Source organism: Suricata suricatta, chromosome 9 (genome assembly GCF_006229205.1).
Source record: "Suricata suricatta isolate VVHF042 chromosome 9, meerkat_22Aug2017_6uvM2_HiC, whole genome shotgun sequence".
NCBI lineage: Eukaryota > Metazoa > Chordata > Mammalia > Carnivora > Herpestidae > Suricata > Suricata suricatta.
The window spans coordinates 131638545-131661791 of NC_043708.1; the positions used below are offsets into that span (position 1 = coordinate 131638545).

The window sequence follows — 23247 nt, forward strand, 5'->3', positions numbered from 1 at the left end:
TAACGTACTTGTGGATTTCTGCGATGGTGGTTTTAGAAGTAAAGAATTCTAGAAATCAGTGCTCTCTGTGTCTATGTCCCTGTGTATTACAAGATCCAACTTCCTGAAATGTTAGCCAGTTTTACAACTAATTAACCTATGATAACCTTTGTGATAACTCAAGAGACAAGATGAATTATGGAACAAATTTCTGATCCCATGTTGGATAGTTGGTACGAATGGAAGATGTGCCATTACTTGGGCACAGAACAGGTAGCCCTTCATTCCAAAAGGCGTGTCATCGCACCCCCATTTCTGCTGTGTGATTTAATCATGCTCCAAACCTCATCAAAATATGTACAAAAGGAATAAGCTACTAAGTTTTAGGCAACAGACATATATAAGGAGAGATACACATTTCCATAATTTGTCATGTGGATCTTTCTGCAGAACCTGATACAAATATACTGTCTTTGACATGTTCTCTTCTCTGTGTAGACATTAGTTTATGATGAGCATATATTTATTCTTTATTACAGTCACTAAGCATGAGTGATTCACTTCTTCAATTGATCTATGAGCGGTATTAAATACCTTATTCACTGATGGATTCATTCTTTTATCACACATTTATTAAGAGTTTACTATAGGTGGGGTACTGTGTAGGCACTGCAGATGAGATAGTGAGTAGAATAGATATTGTCCCTGTCCTGATGGGTTTTATAAATGAAGAGGGAAAGACATGTTAATCATAACATCCCACAAATACATATAAAATCCTAGTAATGATAACTGGTAGTTGAAAGGCACCTTGGTTAAAGGCTTTTGGCTAGGATATTTCAGATTTCTGATTGGTTGAATTTGCCTGCAGTCATCCTGAACCAAACGAGATGCCCGTGTCCACATAAGCCTTCTCTGTGACGGCTCTGAAGATGAGGTCATGTTGCATTGCCTATTTTTCATTTTTTCATAGGGTTTGGTAGTTTTTATTTGTATTTACTGCATAGTTAATATTGTTTATCAGATTCATGGGGTAATGAGTCCCAAATGTAAAGCACTCACCAAAATGACACCTAGGAAATGTGTGTGTGTGTGTGTGTGTGTGTGTGTGTGTGCGTGTGTGTGTGTGTGTGTGTGTGTGTGTAGCATAGATAGATTCTTGAAAGTCTGAAAATCATCTGGCTTTCTGGGATTCCATGTCCTAGGGATTAAAGTGAAATATGGGAAATGGAGTATCTTTTTACTCCCAATGTTCACCAGTAAATTTCTGCATGTCAGGTTTTACTGAAGACTTGGGACTGAAGATGTTTGTGATGGTATTGAAACCACAGGGCAGCATAGTAAAAGAAGAAGATGTTGGACATCCCAGATTTTTTTCATTTTTATGTTTATTTATTATTGATACAGAGAGAAACAGAGCATGAGTTGGGGAGGGGCAGAGAGAGAGTGAGACATAGAATCTGAAGCAGGCTCCAGGCTCTGAGCTGTCAGCACAGAGCCCAATGTGGGGCTCGAACCCACAAACCGTGAGATCATGACCTGACCCGAAGTCGGAGGCTTAACTGACTGAGCCACCCAGGTGCCCCAAGGACACCCCAGATTTTAAAAGTCCCTCAAGAGTTTTTCTCCTTCGGGAACCTTTGCTGCTAGTTCCTTCAGTTCAGGCTCTTTCGTTTCCCCACATTGCTCAGTCTATCCCAGCTGTGCCCTGGGGTGTCTTTTAACAACTGTTTCCTTTTGTTGAGGATATTAGGACTTCCTGAAGAGAACATAAAAGGATCCCATTACCAAATAAATTTGGGGAGCTCTGGTTCAGCCACAATAGGATCTTTAAAACAAATTTGTCAGTCTTCAGTACACTAATGTATGTTGTAAATGTCTAAGAAAGCGATTTTTAAAAAATCTTTAAAAAGATCCATTTTAAGCATTTCTTAGAAATTGTATCATTTATGCTGACTTTGACCAGGCCACAGCACAAACCCTGACTTATAATTATCTGAGCAATGAGAACTGTTATTGTTTTCTGTGACCAGAAGGTCAGCTGTGGGATCGATGATCCTGTGACTCAGTGACAGCATTAAAGGGTTAGGTTTCTCCCTTCTTGGCCTCTGCCATATTCTGGGTTGACTTTATACTCAGCTGGGGAACAGAATGGCTGAAAGTGTCGGGTCTCAAACAGAATGGCTGTCTCCTTAAGAGGAGGAGGGACCATTACTTCCTGGGGCTTTTTCTTAGGAGATAAGAGACTTGCTCCACAACCCCTCAGTACATTGTTTCTCACATGTCTTTGACTAGAATTGGGTCTTAGTCTTTTTGCTAAACTAATCCATAGCAAGGATGGACGAGCCCTTCCTTAAGCACCTGGCTACACATGAGATAAGTAGATGTTTGCCCCAAATTGAGATTCCGTTTGGAAGGAGATAAATGCTGGGCAGGCCACTAATAATGTCCATTAAAGAAACATTGACAGAATTGTCTCCCTCCCAGAATGTCTGTGTTGAAGCCCTAACTCTAACGCAACTGACTGTATTTGGGGATAGAGTCTTTAGGAAGTAATTAAAGTTAAGTGAGGTCATATGGGTAGGGCTCTAATATGATAAGGCTGGCAGCCTTATAAAAGAGAGAGAGAGAGAGAGAGAGAGAGAGAGAGAGAGAGAGAGAACACACATCCAAGAAAAGCTAGATAAAGGCAGTGTGCAACGGTGGCCATCTGCTAGCCAGGAAGAGAGATCTCACCAGAAACCAACCCTGCTGAATCTTGATCTCAGACTTCTAGTCTGCAGACCTGTTTGAAAATAAATTTCTGCTGTCTAAGCCATCCAGTCTATGGTATTTTGTCATGGCAGCCCAAGCTGAAATTAATAGGAAATTAATATAATACGGTTCTTACAAAAATTGCAAATGTTCCTTTTGCTATACCAATTCCATTCCCTGGAGAGTGCTGCTAAATACAACTTGTGGTATAGTTTCCTATTCTTTTTAATGCTTGCCAAATGTCCCTATATGTTAATGAGTCCATATGTGCATATATTATTGTGCATGCATGCTTTCTTGTTTGCTTTCATTATTTAAGTTAAAAAAATGTTTAATGTTTATTTTTGAGAGAGAGAGAGAGAGACAGAGTGTGAGTGGGGGAGGCGCAGAGAGAAAGGGAGTCACAGAATCTGAAGCAGGCTCCAGGCTCTGAGCTGTCAGCATAGAACCTGACATGGGGCTCAAATTCATGAACCAGAAGATCATGACCTGAGCCGAAGTCAGATGCATAACCCAATGAGCCACTCAGGCACTCGTACTTTTTACTTTTTAACATTGACATGTGACTTGCTGTTATGCAGGTTGTTTGTTTTCACTCCGCAAAAATACACAGGCCTACCCCATTCCTTGTAAGAGTTGCACAGGTGCATCATGCAGATGTGTTCTACTTTGTTCAGCGCTCTCAGTATGGACGGACGTTGTGTGAAGTGGCTTGCCCACTTATTTGAACACAGGACATTTGCCGGAATTTGTATTCAGTACAATAGCCTTTTGGACCTGCTGATTGTAACATTATAGGTTTTTGCTCTATCTGTTGTCCTGAAAAAAGCTTCCCTTCTGTGAGGCTCTCCTGACATTTGACCATGGCAGAATGTAGCTGATGGTACCCAAAGGACAAAATGGCAGAGAGGACTAATGAATGACCACGTGCTGGATGGTCATCCTCTGATTCCTCTGTTATCAAAAGTGCGAACTTCCCATTCGTTAGGGACCTCAGCACTTTGTGCTTTCATGCGTGACACTGTACTGTTATGGAAATTGTTACGGAAATTGTGACATTGCTCAGCAGCTGACTTATTCCATCTTGGATGAACTTTTCTGTGAGCTACATGCTTCGAATAGAGTAAATCTGACTAATGAATTTATAGGCAGGCTTCTGGCAACATGAAAGATTCTGGCCTCCCTAGAAAAGGTTTGAACGTTTTCCTGTTGTTTGCGAGGAAAATTAGTTGTCATGATTTATGTTTTCTGAACCCAATTTTATTTAGCAACAAACTCTCTGCAAATGTAGGAAACCCACCCGAGAAAGGCTTTTAATCTTTAAACCCATTTAGTCCTATCAATTGGGGTTGTTAAAGTAAACATGGGTGATTCTTACATGCCTGAGAGTTGACACAACTGCCTGGTTTGGAAAAGCCAGGATACTGTTGTGTTTATTTTACACAAAGATGACCTTCCCTTGGGGGTTGGATTGATTTCCAACAGAAAAGATTATTCTGTAAATCCGGGTCCCAGAAGGATGCTGTTCATTGTTTTACACGTATCTCCATTTGTTGACCCAGTTGTTTCAAGGTCCAGAAGCAGTACTTTGGAAGCAATTTAATTTTTCATTTCTTCATTTTTAAGGTCTTGTTTGGCTTAGATTTATTTTAGGTCAGAGCACAGAGAAGTATAGGAAAAGCAAAAGAACCAGAGTCCTTAACTTGATGGATCAGAGAATTAAATTTCTTTAAAACAAAACTTCTTTCTTGATTTCAAAAAATTATAACAAAAAACACCTTTCCCAAGTCCGCTCACTTTTTTGTGCCTCACTTATGTCATCTATGATGACTTGCTAGACCAGGGTGACTAACCAATGACACAGACTCCAGACCCTGGAGGGGGTGATCTCCCAATGCGTCATTGTTTAAAGGTGTTAATATTATAGCATTTCTTACTTCCATCATATTCTCCCACTAGAATAATAGCCACTGGTATTTTCATTAATTTTCATCATGGTTTTGCCGCAAAGAATCAGGGATTCGTTAAATGGGAAAAAAGTGTAGTCTCCTTATTCAAACTCCCATCCACTTATGTATACATGAAAGTGTATTATAAGTGCATGGCATATAATAATGGTGTAAAAAATGTAATTACATAGCTACTAATATACTGATAATCAAAAGCATATTAGGTATGTTTTGCATTATGTAGCCTGTGTGAATACTTATATATGGTAAAATGTGTATCTATTATTGATGTCACACTCTACTTGGCTAACATAATTAAAAAATGTTTTTAAATGTTTATTATTTTTGAGAAAGAGACAGAGTGCTACTGGGGAGGGGCAGAGTGAGAGGGAGGCACAGAATCTGAAGCAGGCTCCAGGCTCTGAGCTGTCAGCACAGAGCCCAATGGGTGGCTCGAACTCGCTAACTGTGAGATCCTGACCTGAGCCGAAGTTGTACTCTTAACCAACTGAGCCGCCCAGGTACCCCAACTCAATTTTAATAATGCATAGGAATAGTCCAGTCCACAGGTATCCTAGAACTACTGTAGACTTGTCTGTGGGTCAGCCAAGACCTAGGAAACATATCGTGGAATTCTGTGTAGGATATTATATTATCTAAATCTTTTCCTCTCTTCTCCATAGAGAAGGGTCACTATGAAATGTCACCCACAAGTAGAAGGTGCTCTCTCATGGCCAGGAAGGCTACCTTGGGCAGGGTGTTGATTAAAGGTGTCATGTGTCTATTATCATTCTAGTCTTTTAATCTAGATTAACTAACAAGCACATATAGTTTCCTACTGCCCACATTTGAGATGCTTGACCACAGCGTAGGAGCTGCCTTAAATAGAAAATGACTTTTAGAAATCTTTCAGTCCACAAAGAAGATGCCTTCACATAACATTGTGTCCCAGTGGGTTGGCAGACTCTTTTTTCCACAGTATGCAGAAGCATGCGCTTCACTGGGAAGGTTCCAGGGATCAGATGATGGCAGCTAGTCTTCAACTCCACTGCCATGATGTACATCAGGCACTCCCAAAGAAACATCATGACTGGGGGGAGGGGAGGAAAAGGAATGGAGAGGAGAAGGGTTACAGATTGTCAGAGAATATCAAAATTCTTATCTGCAAATGTGTAATATGTCCAACTCTCAGGCCACCTTGGGAATTTGTGGCATCCTTTTTATTGCTGAAATGCACTTATGGGAGCTTGAGAACTTTGAATCTGTCTTATCAGCTACTTTAGTATGTTGCATGGGTCCAAGAGGGTTGGTAGCTCCTTCTCATCTAAGGGCCTCTGTAAGGCAAAAACAGATAGCCCTGGACACATGTAGGGGGAGGTTCCAACAGACAAAGAAGGCCAATTTGAGACCATTGATTGAACTCCATTACAAAAGTTAGACAAAGACTTAAACTCTGTGTTGCACACAGGGGGAAGGGGGGCTTTCATGTGACTCTGTTTCCTCTCCTCTCCCTTTTCTCTGCTTTTCTTTCTTAATCAGTTTCTTTCTTAAGAAAGACATTGTGCTGTAGAACCAGCACCATACTTGGAATCAGAAGACCTGGGTTTAAATGTCTGCTCTGAGAAAGGTTGTTAATCTCCCCAGTTGCAGTTTTTTCATAGTAAAATGGGACAACCTCAGATCTGTTGTAAAAAATTTGAGGGCTTGGCATGGGGCCTGCCCCATTGTGAATGCTCAGTGGATTCCAGTGATTACCAATCCACTTTCAAAACAGAAAAACCTTTTATTATGTTGGGGGTAACATTTTGGCATCCTTAAAATAGCAAAAATTCAATGTCCTTATTCCCTACCATGTTTTTGAGAACCCAGGTAAAGAGGCTGGCCTGTTGTACTGGAAAAATCATTCTCTCACACATTGGAAAGCTGTCATTTGGATAACATCCATGGAGACCGGCCACATGCAAAGCCTGGGTGCTAGGTGTTGTAAGTGTTACCAGGAGGTATCTCCTTTCCCTGGAGAGAATTAAGATTGCATAAGGGGCCTGGGGGCTAGGGCATAATTACTACTTACTAATCACCTCAAAAGGCTCTGAGAGGCTGAGGGGAATACAAAAAGTGCGGAGTTCACACAGGGAGTGAGAGTCAGAAAATGATTCATGGTGTAGATCCGTGTTTGCCAGTCTAGGCACAACACATTCTCAAGAGTCTGAGAGCTGCACACAGTGGAAAAAATGTTGTTCTTGTATTTGAAAGTCACAGTGTAGCATCTTGCCTGAGATCTATACAAAACTTGTCTTTTAAGTGATAACTTAGAAAATATTTTCAGAAGATGAGTTTCTTAAGATATTGATTCCAGAACTAGCAATCTGAATACTGTTTTCCGTTATGAGGTTTTTGTATATTACTCAAGGAAAGGAAACTGTTGTTTCGGATGAGGGTGGGTGATTGGGTAGAATTTTGGCCCACCGTCTTTCTGGGTTTCTGACTGAGAGATTGACCCCTTCAGCCCCATCTGCTGTCCTACTATGGCTATTTCCTTCCCTTTGTTTCCTTTGTCAGTAGACTTTCTATTTCTTTTCTTCCAAAATTTGTTAGAACTTTTGGTTGGCTGGTGACTTCCCCCTCCCATTACCTCCACTGTTATGAAATTATTTGTTTTTGCATTTCCACAATGAAGTTAATGGGGTTTTAGGAGGAAGGGAAGTGAACTCGTGTTATGGGTTTTACTTTAAATGAGAAGCCCATATCCCTTGTGCTACCTTTCCATCCATCCATCTGTCCGCCCATCCACTCATCCATCCTATAGGCAAAGACTTGTTTAGGGTACAGTAGATATGAGTAATTCAGGAATTCTAAATGGAACAGAAACAGAACTGTACACAGAGGAGAAAATTCCTTCACCTTGCAATCTGGGCAAAGCCATCAAATTCTTCGTGGTGCTTCTGGATGAAGACTGAAGGATGAGGCTTACAGTGGGTGAGGGGTCTGGGAAAAGACCCAGCTCTCTGGAGGGAGTCTGAAACAAAGCAGGTGGACTCCACTAGTAGTTCTGGCTGCTTTTCTATAGGCTTTACCAAGAGCTAGTTGACTTACCTAGAAGAGTCCTGATGCCATGCTGCCCTTCTCAGCAGAGCTGAGCAGCCTGCCCACTGCCATGCCCTTACCCGCTCAGTACCTTTCTTGCCCCTTTGCCCTCCTCCTGCATTCCTACTCACTCCTGATATTATTGGGGAAAAAAAAAAGCACTTCTTTGTGACACTTATTTTATGTGGCTTCTAGAGGTAATATGGGGTTAAGATTAAGTTACATTTAAGTTTAGCAGAAGACTTTTGCCATATATTCACTTATTAATTTTTTCAGACACCAAACTTGTATTTAAAAATTACTGTGGGGAGTGCCTGAGTGTCTTAGTCACTTAAGTGTCTGACTCTTGATTTTGGCTCAGGTCATGATCTCACAGTTAATAAGTTTAAGCCCCATGTCGAGGTCTACACTGAAAGCAAGGTGCCTTCTTGGAATTCTCTCTCTCCCTTTCTCTCTGCTCCTCCCTCATTCTCTAAAAAATAAACAAATAAACATTAAAAAAGATATTTAAAAAAATTACTATGGAGCAAGTGCTCAGACTACAAAGGTCATAATACAGTGTCTGTCTTCAGAGAGCTTCTAGACAAATATGGAGTTAGGTATGTAAGTAGACCATGTCTGTATTAGTGTAAAAATGCTGTGGTGAGAGAAAGTAGAAACTGTGATGGAAACTCAGAGGAAGAACTTTCCAGAAGCTGGAACTGAGGTAGTAGGGCTGGAACTTGAGCTGGATTGTTGGGAGGTAGGGAGGAGTTTGCTAGATGAGGAAAGACAGAGGGAGGGAAGGCTCTCTAGAGAATGGGAATCTTCCCATTGCTTGTTTAAACCTGTGGGAAAATGCTCGACCACGATGTGTGGAGGGGAATTTCAAGAAGCACTAGGTGTCTTGAGTTCTCTGGGATATTATAACTAATGTTGGGTTTGTTAATAATAAACTCAGTCCTTTAAAGAAGAGGGGTTGGGGCACCTAGGCAGCTCAGTTGGTTAAGTGTCCAACTCTTGATTTTTGGCTCAGGTCATGATCTCATGGTTTGTGGGATTAAGCCCCACATTGGGCTCTCACTAACAGCAGGAAACCTGCTTGGGATTCTCTCCTCCCCCAGCTGCCCCTCCCCCCTCAAAATAAATAAACATTTAAAGAAGTGGGATTGTCCCTATCATCTGAATTTTAGTGAAGCCCCTGATTTCTAGAAGAAATAAGTACTTCAAGAATGTTGGGAATCCTAGGCTTTAATCCCATCAGTCAAGAAATGAGCGCCAAGTCATGGTGAGGCTTTGGGACAGACAAAAATGAATAATGGCCTCTGTTGTCTAGAACCTCAGACTCTAGTTTGGAAAGAGTCTCTGAAAACTCATGGATCTCTTTCTAGGTGATAGTCCTTAATTTTAGTTCAGAGAGAGAGGGATGTTTCTGAAGTCTTTGCCTGGAGGTCCAGCAATCATGGCATTGCTAGGAGGCCTCACTGAGGGCCTTAAGAATTTGGCCAGAGAGAAAGATGGCCCGGGAGGACTCCTCTCTGCCAAGTCTACTGAGCACCCACTGCTTGGGTCCGTGGTTGACAAGCATGATCTGGAGACCACCAGCATCAGCAGCACCTGAGGAATTGTTACAAGTGCCATTTCTGAGGCTGCCAAACCAGACGTCCTAAGTCAGAGATTCTGGGGGCAGGGATGGGACCCACCACCCTGTTTTCACAAGCCCTTCAAGAGGGATCTATGCTCACTGCAGTTGGAGGATTACTGGCGGGGTGGCTGGTGAACTTTTCTGGTGCTATTCCCGTGTTCTGTCAAGAGAGGGAGCTTTCTGCAGGCCATTGCACACTACCCCTTCTTTCCTAAAAGACCTAAGTGGTTTTTTGAAAAGAGGATTCATCTTCAGATCCAATGACAACTTTTTTTGTGTAGTAAAATGCACGTAACATATAATTTACCATTTTAACCATTTTTAAGTGTACGATTCAGCGGCCTTAATTATATTCCTGATGTTGTGCAACCGTCACCACTATCAATTGCTAAAACTTTTTCGTTACCCTAAATAAAACTCTGTGGTTATTAATAGCTCTCATTCTCCTCCCCACCAGCCCCAGATTGCCTTGAATCTGGTTGTGAATTTGCCCATAATAGTGGAAAAAAATCATACAATATATATATATATATATATATATATATATATATATATATTTTTTTTTTTTTTTTTTTTTTTTGGTGAACCACCACCTTTCAAAGTGCTGGTTGTATTGGTGCTGGGGGTGCTAAGTCTTGGTACCAAGCCTGCCTCTCCCTGCCCACCCCCCCATTATATTTCAATCAAGCAGGCCAGAATGGTCAGGCTTGTCTTTGCTCAGGCCTTTAGCTAGAGCAAAATCAGATACATTTTTTAAAGTTTATTTATTTATTTTGAGAGAGAGAGAGAGAGAATGCAAATGGGGTGGGGGTAGAGAGAGAGAGAGAAAATCTCAAGCAGGCTCCGTCCGTGTAGAGCCCTATGCAGAGCTTGAACTCACCAACCGTGAGATCATGACCTGAGCTGAAGTCTGACACTTAACCGACTGAGCCACCCAGGCTCTCCAAAAATCAGATACATTTTTATTTGTTCATGAACTCAGGAAATATCTATTGGGTACCTGCTCTGTGCTATGCAGTGAGATAGGGACCCCATCTTTCCTTCTATGAGTCCAGATATCTCTAGAGTGGATGAATCAGATGAATTTGACTAAATGTGTGTTATAGCAACTGATCTACGACAGCAATATAACAAACATCCTGTAACATTTTAGTTTGCCTATATGTGTAAAATTATATACTGTACTCATTATACAGTTTCATATACATTATAGTACAGGCTTATCGTCACATATCCATGTATATTTTACTTTATGAATAATTTAAGAAAGCCCAAGGGTAATATTTGCTTTAAGTGCTAACTTGAGAATTATACCCCCCTCTGTAGAGAAAGATTCGCCTGTATGTGAGAGTTTATTGGAATCCCCACCCTTCTTCTTCCCCACCCAGGAGCTGAGCCCCTGGTCCCTGGCTCAGGCAGTAGTCACCCCTCCGTTACACTTCCTGCTGAGTGTTACTAACCACACCAGTCTGAGGTCTGTGTTTTCCTTTCTCTTATAAAAATTTCCCATGATGGATGATGGCTCCCACAGTCTTTAGCAGCATCTGGACAGAGCTGGGAGGTGGGGGTTGTTTTTTCTTCCTCCATCCCTAGAGAAAGAGGGCATGTTCCATGCTAGGCACGGGATTGCTTCAACCTTTACACTACGTGTTCATGGCTTTTCTTTTCTTTCATGGTGCTAGCGCCATCTTGGTTTCCATTTTTGTTTTCTCCTCTTTCCCTTGAAAATGGTGATTAGCGGCACCTGGGTGGCTCAGTCTGTTCAGTGTCTGACTTGGGCTCCGGTCATGAGCTCATGGTTCATGGCTTTCATTGGACTCCGTGCTGACAATACGGATTCTCTCTTTCCCTCTCTCTCTGCCCCTCCCTTGCTCTCTCTCTCTCTCTCTCTCTCTCTCACAATAAACATTAAAAAAACAAAAAGAAAATGCTGATTAGCAAGATCTATTTTCCTTTCATTTTCCTTGGTAACCCACCATCGTGTGTGTGTGTGTGTGTGTGTGTGTGTGTGTGTGTGTGTGTGTGTACTTTTATCCATCCTGCTACTCCTTCTCAAGCCAGGCAGGAGGCCGGGACTGTACCAGATGGCGTTCTGGGCGCCTGTGCTCTGCAGGCAACATGTTCTATCCCTTGTAGAAGTCCTCCTGCTTTATCCACCTGTTATTTAGCTAATCCCCACCACCCCCACCCTGCCCACAACCACCACCACTTTGTTTCTGCTGTTACACCCCCACATCCCACAGCCAGCTCTAGGGAGCTTTAGGGCTAAATTCTTAAGACCGCTTTCTTCCTTCTTTCTGAAAGCTCACTGGGCCCATTGTCAGGGTTAAGTGCCCTGGGGTATGAAGTGCTCAGTGTTGGGTCAGACCAACTCAAGGCCAAATCCCAGCTCTGCTGCTTTCTAACACTACTTCAGACAGGTTAATCTACTTTGATTAGTTCTTTCATCTTTAAAATGGGGATTGTTATGAGAGAACTGAGCTAATGTTACATCTTATGGGGAACTGTCAAGAAATCCTGTTCGCTCTAACTTCAGAACATCTGTGTGCCTCTTGAGAAACACACTGTTGTCCTGAAGAAGGAGCCCTGGAGTGAACATGGATGCACTGGGCTGGGGGTCCATGCAGTAGTTAGGTGACAGCTGAACTTTACATAATTTCTGTTTATTTATTTATTTATTTAAAATTTTTTACTGTTTTATTTATTTTTGGTACAGAGAGAGATAGAGCATGAGAGGGGGAGGGGCAGAGAGAGAAGGAGACACAGAACCGGAAGCAGGGTCCAGGCTCTGAGCTGTCAGCACAGAGCCTGACGCGGGGTGAACCCACGAAAGTGAGATCTGACCTGAGCCGAAGTCGGAGGCTTAATCGACTGAGCCACCCAGGCGCCCCCAGTTTCTGTTTATTTAAATCTTAAAAAAATTTTTTTTCAACAATGTTTTCTATTTTTTTCTGTGTGTTTTTTCTATTTTTTTCATGCCTTGGGTCTCTTCTGTTAAATTTGTTACTGAGAATTTTATTCCTTTTGCTGCCATTATATGTGAGATTGCTTTTTTAAAATTTTCATTTCTGAACTCTTCATTGTTAGTATATTATACAAAATACAATTGACTTCTGTAGAGTGTTCTTTTCTTGTAGCCACATTGCAGAACTTGCTCTGATAGTTTTTTGGTGGATTCTTTCAGACTTTCTCTATACAAAACTAAGCCATCTGTAAATGGAGATCATTTTAGTTCCTCTTTTCCAATCTGTTTGCCATTCATTTATTCATTCATCCCTAAACACTGTGGCTGGGACCTCCAGCACAGTGCTGGACGCAGGTGGTGAGCGATGATGATGGCCATCTTTATCTTGTTTCTGATTGTAGGGGAAAAGTATTCAGTCTTTCTCTCTCTACATATCATGTTAGCTCTGAGTTTTAAGTAGATCCCTTTATCAGGTGGAGAAAGTTCTCTCCTATCCCTAAGTGGTGAGTGTTTTTATCCTGAAAGTGTGATGGATTTTATCAAATGCTTTTTCCATGTCTGTTGAGACAATAATATGGATTTTCTCCTTTATTCTGATCCTACGGTGGATTATTACATTGGTTGACTTTCAGATGTTAAACCAATCCTGTGTTCCTGGGATAAATCCCACTCTGGCCATGGAATGTAATCCTTTTTGTTTGTTTCTGTATTTGGTTTGCTCTGTGTAGCTTTCTACTGGTTTCTATTCTGGTCTGTCTCCAGTTTCTACTCTCACTTCCCTAGAGTCCTTTTTAGTCTTTTTTTTTTTTTTTTTAAATAGGGTAGCCGGAGAAACCTTAAAACATGTTAGATCATTCATCAAAGTCCGGTAGGGAATGCTTTGCTTGGAGGGAGGTGAAAGCCTTTCCAGCACTTTCCAGGCCCTGAGTGAATGGATCCTGTTCCTCCCATCAGCTCCACCCTCCTCTCTCACCCTCTTTGTGTTCAGCAGCCCTGTCCGACTTACCCGGCCTTGAACAAGCCAGCCTCTGGTCATTCAGTGTCTCCACATGCTGCCTTCTGATATTTATATGGCAACTTCCTTTCTTTTCGGTCTCAGATGTGGCCTTCTCCAGAAGCCCTACCCCAGACGGGGTCTCTTAAATCTTAATCCATCCGAGTACTTCTGACTTCTTTACCCTGTTTTTACTTTTTCCATTTTTCCTTTATCACTTATCACACTTTAGAATATGAAGTTCATGTATTATTCAAAAATATTTATTGTATATTAGCTTTTTTTTCACGCTACCTAAATCCTTTTGAGCACAAAAATCTTTGGTTTATCAGTTTATCTCAGCACATAGTCGGTGCTCAATAAATATCTCTGGATGAGTGAATAGTGTATATAAACCTCCTAGAGAAGAGCCTAAGGTCTGGAAAAGGTCCAACAAATATTTGATGGTGCTCTGTATTCAAATACTATTAAATGGCGGGGGGGGGGGTGCAGAATAATGCAAAATGAAAGTTTCCTATTTTCTGGAGTTTGCAGACTGCAGGAGAAGGTGGACATTAATAAAACAATCACACACCTGAGTGAATAATTAAGAACCAAATTGTGCAATGAGAAAATGGGGGAAAAGGATAAACACGCCAATAAAGGACATGAGCCTAGACTAGCCATCAAGGAAGTCTTCCCTGAGGAGGTGAAAACTAAACTAGGATTTAAGGATGAGGTAGGAACTATGGGTGGAGGAGAAGGGAAGGCCTAGAGCGCTTGAGGCTGTGGCATTAGCAAGGACAAAGGATCAGTGATGGGACCATGTTCCAAGGCCAAACATATGGACTGTAAGAGAGGGTGATGTGAGACAAAGCTGGCTGGAGGGGTGGTGGCAGGCAGGGAGAGCCTCCTGGACCTTGTTGCAGATTTGGACTTTTATCCAAGAGCAAGACTGGTGTGGGGTAGCAACGTGAGGGCAGCCTAACCAAATTCTTGAGAAGATCACTCTAGGCGCAGCTTGAGAGGATCTGGATAGATTTGTTCAGGGATAATGGCAGTAGTTACGGGAGAGATATTCAGGTGATTTTCATGATTTCCACTTCTTTATGCTTAACTGTATTTTCTAATAAATCTAAAATGATCATGCAGCTGATTTGCATTTATTATGCAGGATATTAAACTGTAAATTTCAGCCAAGGGCTAATAACTCTGGAAACTCTAGAAATTACATTTCTCAGGGATGTCTCAGACCCCCATATGCTTGGACTTGTGTGGCAACATCAGAGATCAAAAGGAATGGACAACTGGAGAGCACTCTAGATGTTAAAATGGGCATTTGAGTGTGTGCCCAGATGTAGGTGGTAAAGGTCAGCAGGGGAGGAGGATGCATTTCTGAGGAAGGAGTTTTCTGTTCTCTGGAGAGGGGAGGGCTAGGGAAGGCCTCGGCGAGGAGACTATTAGGATCCTGGTATCTGAATGCTAAAGACGCAAGGAGCTTTGTGTGGTATGCAGAACTGAAGGTACCCTCCGCCCCATGATCCTCATCTCCTGGTACTTGTACTTTTGTGCATTCTGCCCCCTTGAGTGTGAGTAAGAGTTGGGACTTGCTTCCAACTAATAGAATAAAACAAAACTATGGCTTGTTTGTCCTGTCATTGTGTTGTAGTTTATCAGACTCTATCTTATTTACATATTCACCGTGGAAACTCTCCCTGTTGTTGAGGAAAGGAGGCATGTTGGGGAAGCCCTCATTGCGAGGAGCAGAGGGTGGCCTCTAGGAATTGCGGTAACCTCTAGAAGCTGAGAGTCGTCTTCAGCCAACAGACACCAAGACACTAGGGTCCTCAGCACCTACTGGTGCAACAAAATGATACTGCCAACAACCTGTCTGAGAGAGGAAGCAGACCCTTCCCTGGCGGAGCCTTCAGATGGAGACTCAGCCCTGGCTGGTAGTTGGAAGCCTTGTAGATCCATGAGCAGAGAATTTAGTAAGTCATGGGTTCCTGCCCCATGGAAACTGTAATACATGAGTGCTGTTTGAAGCTGCTCAGTTTGTGGTAACTTATTACACAATATAGATACAAAGTCTAGGTGGCAATTTCTACATCTGGCCATTTCTGTTATAGAATATTTCTTTTTTAAAAAAATTTTTATTTATTTTGAGAGAGAGCATGAGCCAGGGGAAGGACAGAGAGAGAGAATCCCAAGCAGGCTCTGCACTGTCAGAGCCAGATGCAGGGCTTGAACTGAGGAACTGTGAGATCGTGATCTGAACCAAAACCCAAAGTCAGACCCTTCACTGACTGAGCCACCCAGGCGCCCCTGAGTTACAGACGATTTTGCTTCCGAGAGATAATTTGGTCATTTTGTATCTCCACGTACTGGGGATAGGGACTCATTTTTCTCCAGGCACCTCTCCTGATTGGCAAATGGCAGTCCTGTGGGCTCACCATCTGTAAACACATGTACAGAGATGAACCTTCATTTCTTCACCCATTTCTACATTGATGTCATCCTTTCAGGTTCATATTATGTTTCAGGAAGTGTGGTGGGTTTTAATTTAATTTGATTTCCCTTAATTTAATCTTTGCTTCATCCCACTCTTCATACCTTCCCATCAGTTACAACTTATTATGCCCGCATTATGGATGAGGAAACCCAAGCTTTGGAGGAGGAAACCCCGAACGCACGACCACAAAAGTGGCACTTCCAGGCTTCAAACTCAAGCCCTGTGGCTTCTGATTCAGCAGCTCAGCTCTGGCATTCACAGACCTCCGTGGCTTTGCTACCAATAGAGTTCTCCTTCCTTGTCACCATGATTACCTTTGTACATCACGATCCACTCACACTTCAGCTAAACTGTTTCCTGTAGGATCCAAACACAAGTGCTGGACTCAAGCAGAACACGTTGTTGGTTTCATTGGCCCAGTGACACATTAATCCTATGATATGACCTTGTACCAGTCACCTAACCGACTTCTTGAACTGCACAGTCCTTATTGAAATGATCAAGAAATTGAAGTGAGAGCTATCTTAGAATCTTTCTAGAACCATGTTGAAGGTAGAGAGATCACTAGATCTCTAGAGCACTAGATCTAGGGTCAGGTAGATGTAGACTTGTATCTCAACGCTGCCCCTTGCTAACTGCAGGAACTTTGAACTTGGAACTTTACTCATTGTGGGCTTCACTGTTGCCGCTATAAGACAGAACTGATGATTTCACCGTCCGGTATTCCTGCGAAGATTAACTGTATAATCATGTCCATAGGACACTTAGCACAGGGCTTGGCATTTATATGGGCTCCCCAAAGAGTGGAGACAAATGACTTAAGGCCATTATAGTCTCTTAAAATTTATTTCTACTTGAAGAAGTAAATGGAATTCTTGTAAGTCTGTGGCTTTTTGCTAAATTCATGACAAAAGAATATTTACAATTTGCCAGTGGTTTAAATTTGGCTTTTTCTGAGGAGGAGTATGGAGGGGACCTCTGACCTCTAGCATCCTGACCCTGTTAGCCCACCCCATTGTGAAAATGGATAGGGTGGAAGCTATTCGACTTTGCCTTTGGATATTGTTGTAGTTTTCTTGGAGCAGAATGTTTGGTAAAATCTATTAAATGAGCCATTCAGTGATGTACAGTCAGAAAAGTTGATGGAAGAGGACATTTTGGCATTTCTACTTTCAATTCCACATGGATAGCCAACTGGGGGTGGCGTACAAACAATGTGGCATGATGGTATGGGCTTAAAGTTTAGAAAATAAACCCTCTCAAAAAGTCGTCTTCTATGGAATCAGTGGAACTACCAGCACTGTGGATGCTGGCTGTCCATACAGAGCAGGAGACAGCCCGGCACCCCAAAGGCACTAATTTTGGGGTCTCTGTTCACTTAATGCCATGGGCTCAGTTTCTTGGAGTGAAGGTAACTGAGTATTGTCTTACTCATTTAGACTTTAGCTGCTCAAATTATTGTTTTATTTATATGTATAGCCATTGGTTGACAAAATCGTTATCTAATTTCTGATGGGCTTTACATTCTTAATTACATTGGGAGAGCAGGAGAGAAGCAGAGAGATATGCTCAGACAGTGGACCCGAATTCCAGATACTTACTGTCAAAATAGACCCTGAAATACAGAGTCTCTGGGTGACATTCATATGAGTGGTATCCTGGATCCTGGCACCAACTGGGAGATCAAATAATTTGTGTTTGCTCATTAGTTCATTAGTTGATTCCAGACGTTTGTTCTTGTTCAGATCTTTTATGGACACTATACATTAAACAACATCTTTATAAGCTTTTTATTTTTAAAGGAAAACATTTACATCAGATTGCCCGTATGCACACGTGTGTATGTGCATTGAAATAAGTTTCTCAGATCACTGTGGACCTTTGCTACATGTAACGACACTGATATATTCTATTCTATTCCAGTTGATTCAGTTTCATTCACAAAGTTAATCAAAACCTATGAAATTGATTTTACAATCAACTATTGCATCACAACCTGCAGTTTGTAAAAAGCTGTGTCTAGAAAATCTAGAGAACTTTTTGTTTCAAAACAGATCCCCTCTCCTTCTGTTTCCTGGATTGCACATTCTGAGTCCTTGAGTGTAGATTCTTTGGGGGCCCAAACTATACTCCGTTCCTGATTGCATTTCCTCACAGATATCTACTCCCATAGCTCCAATGATCATTGTTACTGTAGTGATTCCTGAATACATATCCCCAACTCCAGATCTCTCTAGAATTCTGTATCTCTACCTCTAGCATCATTCTCAAAAGTTCCATGTAGCTATGTGCCCATCATTCTGAACTCAGCATTTCCCAAATTGAAATGATTATCTTCTGTAAACACCTCAGCTTCCCCTCTTTCATTGATTAATGGCTTTCTTGTTCTCCATTTATGTCGACTGAACATTTCAGACTATCACTTAACTGTTCCTTTTACTTTGCCCTTCACAACAAGCCTGTCATCAAATCCTGTGAATTCTTTGCTTACAACCTTCACCTCATTTTCCTGACCTTGCCACCAAACCCTGTTGATCCAAGATCAATCAGAATCAATCAGATGACTTATTATCTTTGGACTTGAATCTAGTCTCTTTAGAATAGTGGGCTGTGGTCTCAAACCTTATGTTCATCGTTGCCCTAAAGGTGTCTCGTGCTGCAACTACCTGTTGACCCCCCAGTTCAGAGCAGAAAAGAAATCTTTTCTTGTTACTCAGGAATCAGCATCACCGCTTTGACTAATATGATACATACCATGTATTTCCTGCCATGTCATATCACTGTTTAGATTCATATTTATTTGCTATGTTATCACACTATTAGGTATTTTCTAGAGGGTTTGGATCTGGGAGTCACCTTGAGCCTTCTTCTCAACATCAATGAGTAACTAAGCCATACTGACCTGTCCTCTGAAGCAATTATTTTCCAATACTCATGCCTATGAATTCCCTGTTGGAATGAGAGTTCTGAGGCAGCAGGCCAGGGAGGGAGCTTGAGAGGCTGATTCTGTTTGGCTCCCAGGGAATGCAGAGCTGCTAATGGGAGCCCCATGCTTTGAGGAGCAAGGCTCCAAGCTTCCCTGTGACCCATCTTTCTGCATTCTCTCTTCATGCTGCACTTGTCACCTCCAGTCCTCCTGATGGGTCTGCCTGCTCCTCCCCACCTCTCCTATGTCCTTCATAAAACTATTATCTAATGGATCATCGGCTCCTCGGTGAACTCCCCAAAACAAAAGTGCCATGCAAATCAGAAATGCAGGGTCACCTTATAGACCTGGCCTTGGATCTAGGATGGGCTGGCTCCTTTGCTTAGAGCACCGTCATTCTTTCTTTTCATGCTTCCTCCTCTGCTAATCCCCTTTGATGAACATAATGTGTCTCTTCTCCCCCCCCCCCGCCCCCCTCAGCACTGATTTTCCTTTTTCCCCAGCCCAACCCAGGCCCTGTGCACCGTGGCTCCTAGATTTCCCACACTGCCTTGGGAGTCCCAGAAACACCTTCAGTGTGTTTCTTCTTAAGTCCACAGTTTGAGTGAAGCTGAAGAGACCAAAAGGTGATCTGAGGAAAACATGACTGGGAAGGATAAATGAAATAGCCCATCAGTAACAACTAGCTTCACCTTCTTGATGACTGCCCTGGGGTTGTGCTGGTCTCTCCAAGCTGGGGGTCATCATGGCTGTGGGTTTGCACCAGGACTTGTGCATTCCAGGCTACCTGTCAATTGTGGGAAGCAGTGACATCTATGTCTTTATTGTATTTTTATTTTATTTTATTTTTAGTTTAGTTTAACTTATTATTTTTATTTTTACTGCTGGCTCTGTTGCTCAATATTAGATAATATATTGTAAAGAGAGATGTTTCTACTCAACCAGACAGAGGCCAGGGCAGGGCCCGTGTAGGAGATTGAGGAGAACAGCAAACGTAGAAGAAGCAGGGGTGGGAAGTGAGGTTCTCGGGTTGAGGTTCCAGCTCTGCTGACATGTCTGCCATCTTGAAAGGGTGACCCAGCCTCTCCCGCCTGTTTCCTGAGGATTGGGAGCTGTGTGTGGGAACAGAACACACCTTAATAGGCCTTAAGGATAAGTTACTAGGACCATGCAGAATACTCCTTTTCTAAAAACAAACAAACGAATAGACAAACTCTCTCCCCCAGAATCATACCATCATGTCCCCCAATACCTTCACGTTTTCCTCTGTCCAGTGAATGGGTCTTTGTGGAAGCCTCGCAGGCTCAGAGCACAGACTGAAGGGTCACTGAGACATGGGCCAGAGGCACTTGCATTCTTCTCTGCCTCCCATTGCTGCAAAGATTGTGAAAATCCCCCACGGAAGAAAACGGTGCATTTGGTAGAAAAATCATGACGTAGCCATTTTCCGCCCTGAAGAACCAGCATTGCTTTCCAATGTGTGGGTGTTTCCCCACGTGTGCCCAGGGGAACGGGTGTCTCAAGCCTCCACATCCCTCTGCTTCCCAACCCATCCTCCGGACTTGCCGGGTTTCCCAACCATAAACCAAGAGACTGACTGGAGCTCTGGCAGGGATGAGCAACAGAAATACGGGGAGCATGTAGTGTAAGGAAGGTGGTGGAAGGTGGGTGGCAAGATGGGCGTGGGGGGGGGAGATAGTTTCAGCAGCAGTGAGGACCCCTGAGACCCATTTTTAAGACAGACACTTTGCTTGCTGCATTTGTGCCTCTTTAATGGTCAGTGCGGCAATCAACAGAATGCCTACTCCCTGGTTACCAATGGGGCTGTTAGGTGGCAGCAATGAGCCTGCTGGCTTTGGGATCCAGGGGCTGACAAAAAGACCGTAGAACATTGACTTTTCCACTTTTCTTTCTCTTTCCCCAGGGCCGCCACCGAAGTTCTGGCAGCTTTGCTGAAATCCAGTAAGCACCTTTTTTGAAAAGTGGTTATTTCCTTCCCCTTTGAGTTCAGTGAAAGATGCTCTCGGTATCTCCATGGCTCATTTTCAACCTGGAAGGCAATAGAGCCATTCCTGGATCTTGGTGTGTGTGTGTGTGGGGGGGGTGGTGAGATGGAGAATATTATGGCCATTGCAAACACAAGGCTGCAAAGAAAGAGTTAACATCAGTCCATGTGGGCATGCCTGTGCATAATGCCGTCCGGATAAGAACTCTCCAGCCTTCTACCAGAACCAGTGGCCCTTAAAGACTGTTGAAATAAAGTCCAGTTTCTAGTAGGATTGTCCTGTAGAAGAAAAGATTATGGCACTGGGTGGAAAACAGAGTTGTTGCATTTAGTTCTGATACCAGTTCAGGACTCTGTAGTCTTGAGCAGGTGGGGTGTTGGGAACTGCTTGGACAGTGTAGATTCTAATAACAAATTTATATTAAAAAGTTGGTTCTCTTCTCAGTTACTTGAGTGATTGCAAAAGAATAGCTCTGGGGGTCTGAATAATTTGAAGATTTTTTTTTCATTTGCCTAGTAGCCCTGGTCTAATTACATTGGGAGTCAATTTCATGTGTGCAATATAATGGAAGGCTCCATGCACTGGGGAGTGAAGAAGTCTTAGCGTAATGTTTTTATTTTTTCCCTCCTTACCTCTTCATCTATTTTAATTTGGCACCTTGGAAACCAGCTGCTTCAATTGTGATATTTGTTTCTCTATAGGGAGCCCAAGGCCTGGGGGTAATAGGTGAACTTTAATAAAACTTATAAATAAATAAATAAAAATAAAAACACCCCCCCTCCCAACTATGTATCTATGTCAGCTATAAGCACAGATAAACAGCCATATCATGGCATACTTCCTTCCGTAGACTGAAGGAAGAAAAATACAATTAAAGCTTGAATTCATTTGGTTGATTGGAACTGGCCACAGTGCCCAGGACTGTTCGCAGCTCTCTGTCCTGCAGGGACTTCGTGCAGATCAGAGGAGTGAAGAGTGACAGGTTAGAAAGCCCTGGAGATAGGAGAGGAGGGAGAGAATTTCCTGTGAGTTATGGGCAGGTTAAGGTGGAACTTGCTTCAGGTTTGGCATCTTGGTTCTCATTATATACCCTCCTATCTTGCTGCTCCCGATGGCAGTGCTGGGTGTTTGGTACAGCAAGAATGCTGGGATTGCAGAAGTAAAGGAGCTGAGAGGGGCTGGGTAAGCAAGCCTGTGAATGCTGTGCCTTGGGAAGGTAGCTTTTCCTATATCCCCCCAGAGTCAGGATGGTAGAGGTCTTGAGGTCTCATGGGGAGAGAGCCCTGAGCGTGGAGAAAGGCTCACCTCCCTTTCTACACACACACATACACACACACACACACACACACACACACACACATGCACACACAGCCCTCTTTCCCAGCCGGTTGGCTAAGAGGTGATACATAATGTACTACCATGTTTAGAAATCTGAAAGCAGTCACATGCCCATTAGTAGCTATTTCCATATGAGGCATGATGCATGGACCAATAAGAAACCAATAGTCAGTGAAAATATGACTAATTTGGGCTCGGAACCCTTAGCCAGGCGGTCAGCGTGCAGGCCGTCCTTAGCGAAATGAGCATGCCTTGCTAGCGGATCAACTTGAAAAGTTCCAAACTTCTACTCTGCCTTCAGAACTCAGGTCAGACCTGTCCTATGAAAATACATTCCTTCTTCCAACCAAGACTGGGTCCATGTTTCCAGAGTTCTCTCTGTCTCTTGGCATGATTCCTCTGTATTGGAATCATGGATGTCCATCTCTGCCAGGTGACGACAAACTTTTGCAGGCAAGGATCATCTTTGTCGGTTGTTGTATTAGTTGCATTAGGACAATGAAAAGCTTAGAATAAATGTATGGACTAAACATTAAAATGAATGAATGAAATGAATGAATGATCTTTGCATATATAAAATTGACAGTACTGCTCTCTACTACCTGAACCCAACAACCCACACATAGAACCAATGATCTTAACACTTGTAGTTCTGATCTCTATTTAACTGTACTAATGGGCTGTTAGGGAACTGGTAGACTGCTGCTGTCCAATATAGAAAACAGGTTTTATTACCCCATTAGAATTATTTCTAATTCTGCTTAGCTGTCCACATGGACTTTTGTCTAGGTCTTAGGTTCTTTTTAACATGAGGGAGTTCGATGGGAGGCTCTTTACCATTCTTTCTACTACTTAAAACTCTACCTTAATATGTATTGGGGTTTCCAAACCTTGGCACTCCTGCATGTTGGACTGGATAGCTCTTAGTTGTTGAGGACTGTTCTGTGCATTTCAGGAGGTTAGCCATATCCCTCACCTTGACTCACCAGATGTCAGTAGCATTCCCAGTTATAATGAACAAAATTGTCTCTAGACACCATCAAATATACCCTGAGGGGTCAATTATACATCATTGATTGGTGATGTATATTTGACCAAACCCATGAGTTGAAGCCCATTCAAGGCTTCAAACTACCT

The 23247-nt window shown here is 42.6% G+C and overlaps 1 protein-coding gene across 1 annotated transcript in view; it reads left to right on the forward strand.

The window, feature by feature from the left end:
- The window catches only part of AGBL1 (ATP/GTP binding protein like 1), a 681509-nt gene that overhangs the window by 51050 nt on the left and 607212 nt on the right, over window positions 1-23247 (forward strand). Inside the window, exon 6 of the mRNA XM_029952682.1 lies at window positions 20691-20728. Within this exon, the coding sequence (XP_029808542.1) occupies window positions 20691-20728 (38 nt within the window). The remainder of the gene's footprint in view (window positions 1-20690; window positions 20729-23247) is intronic.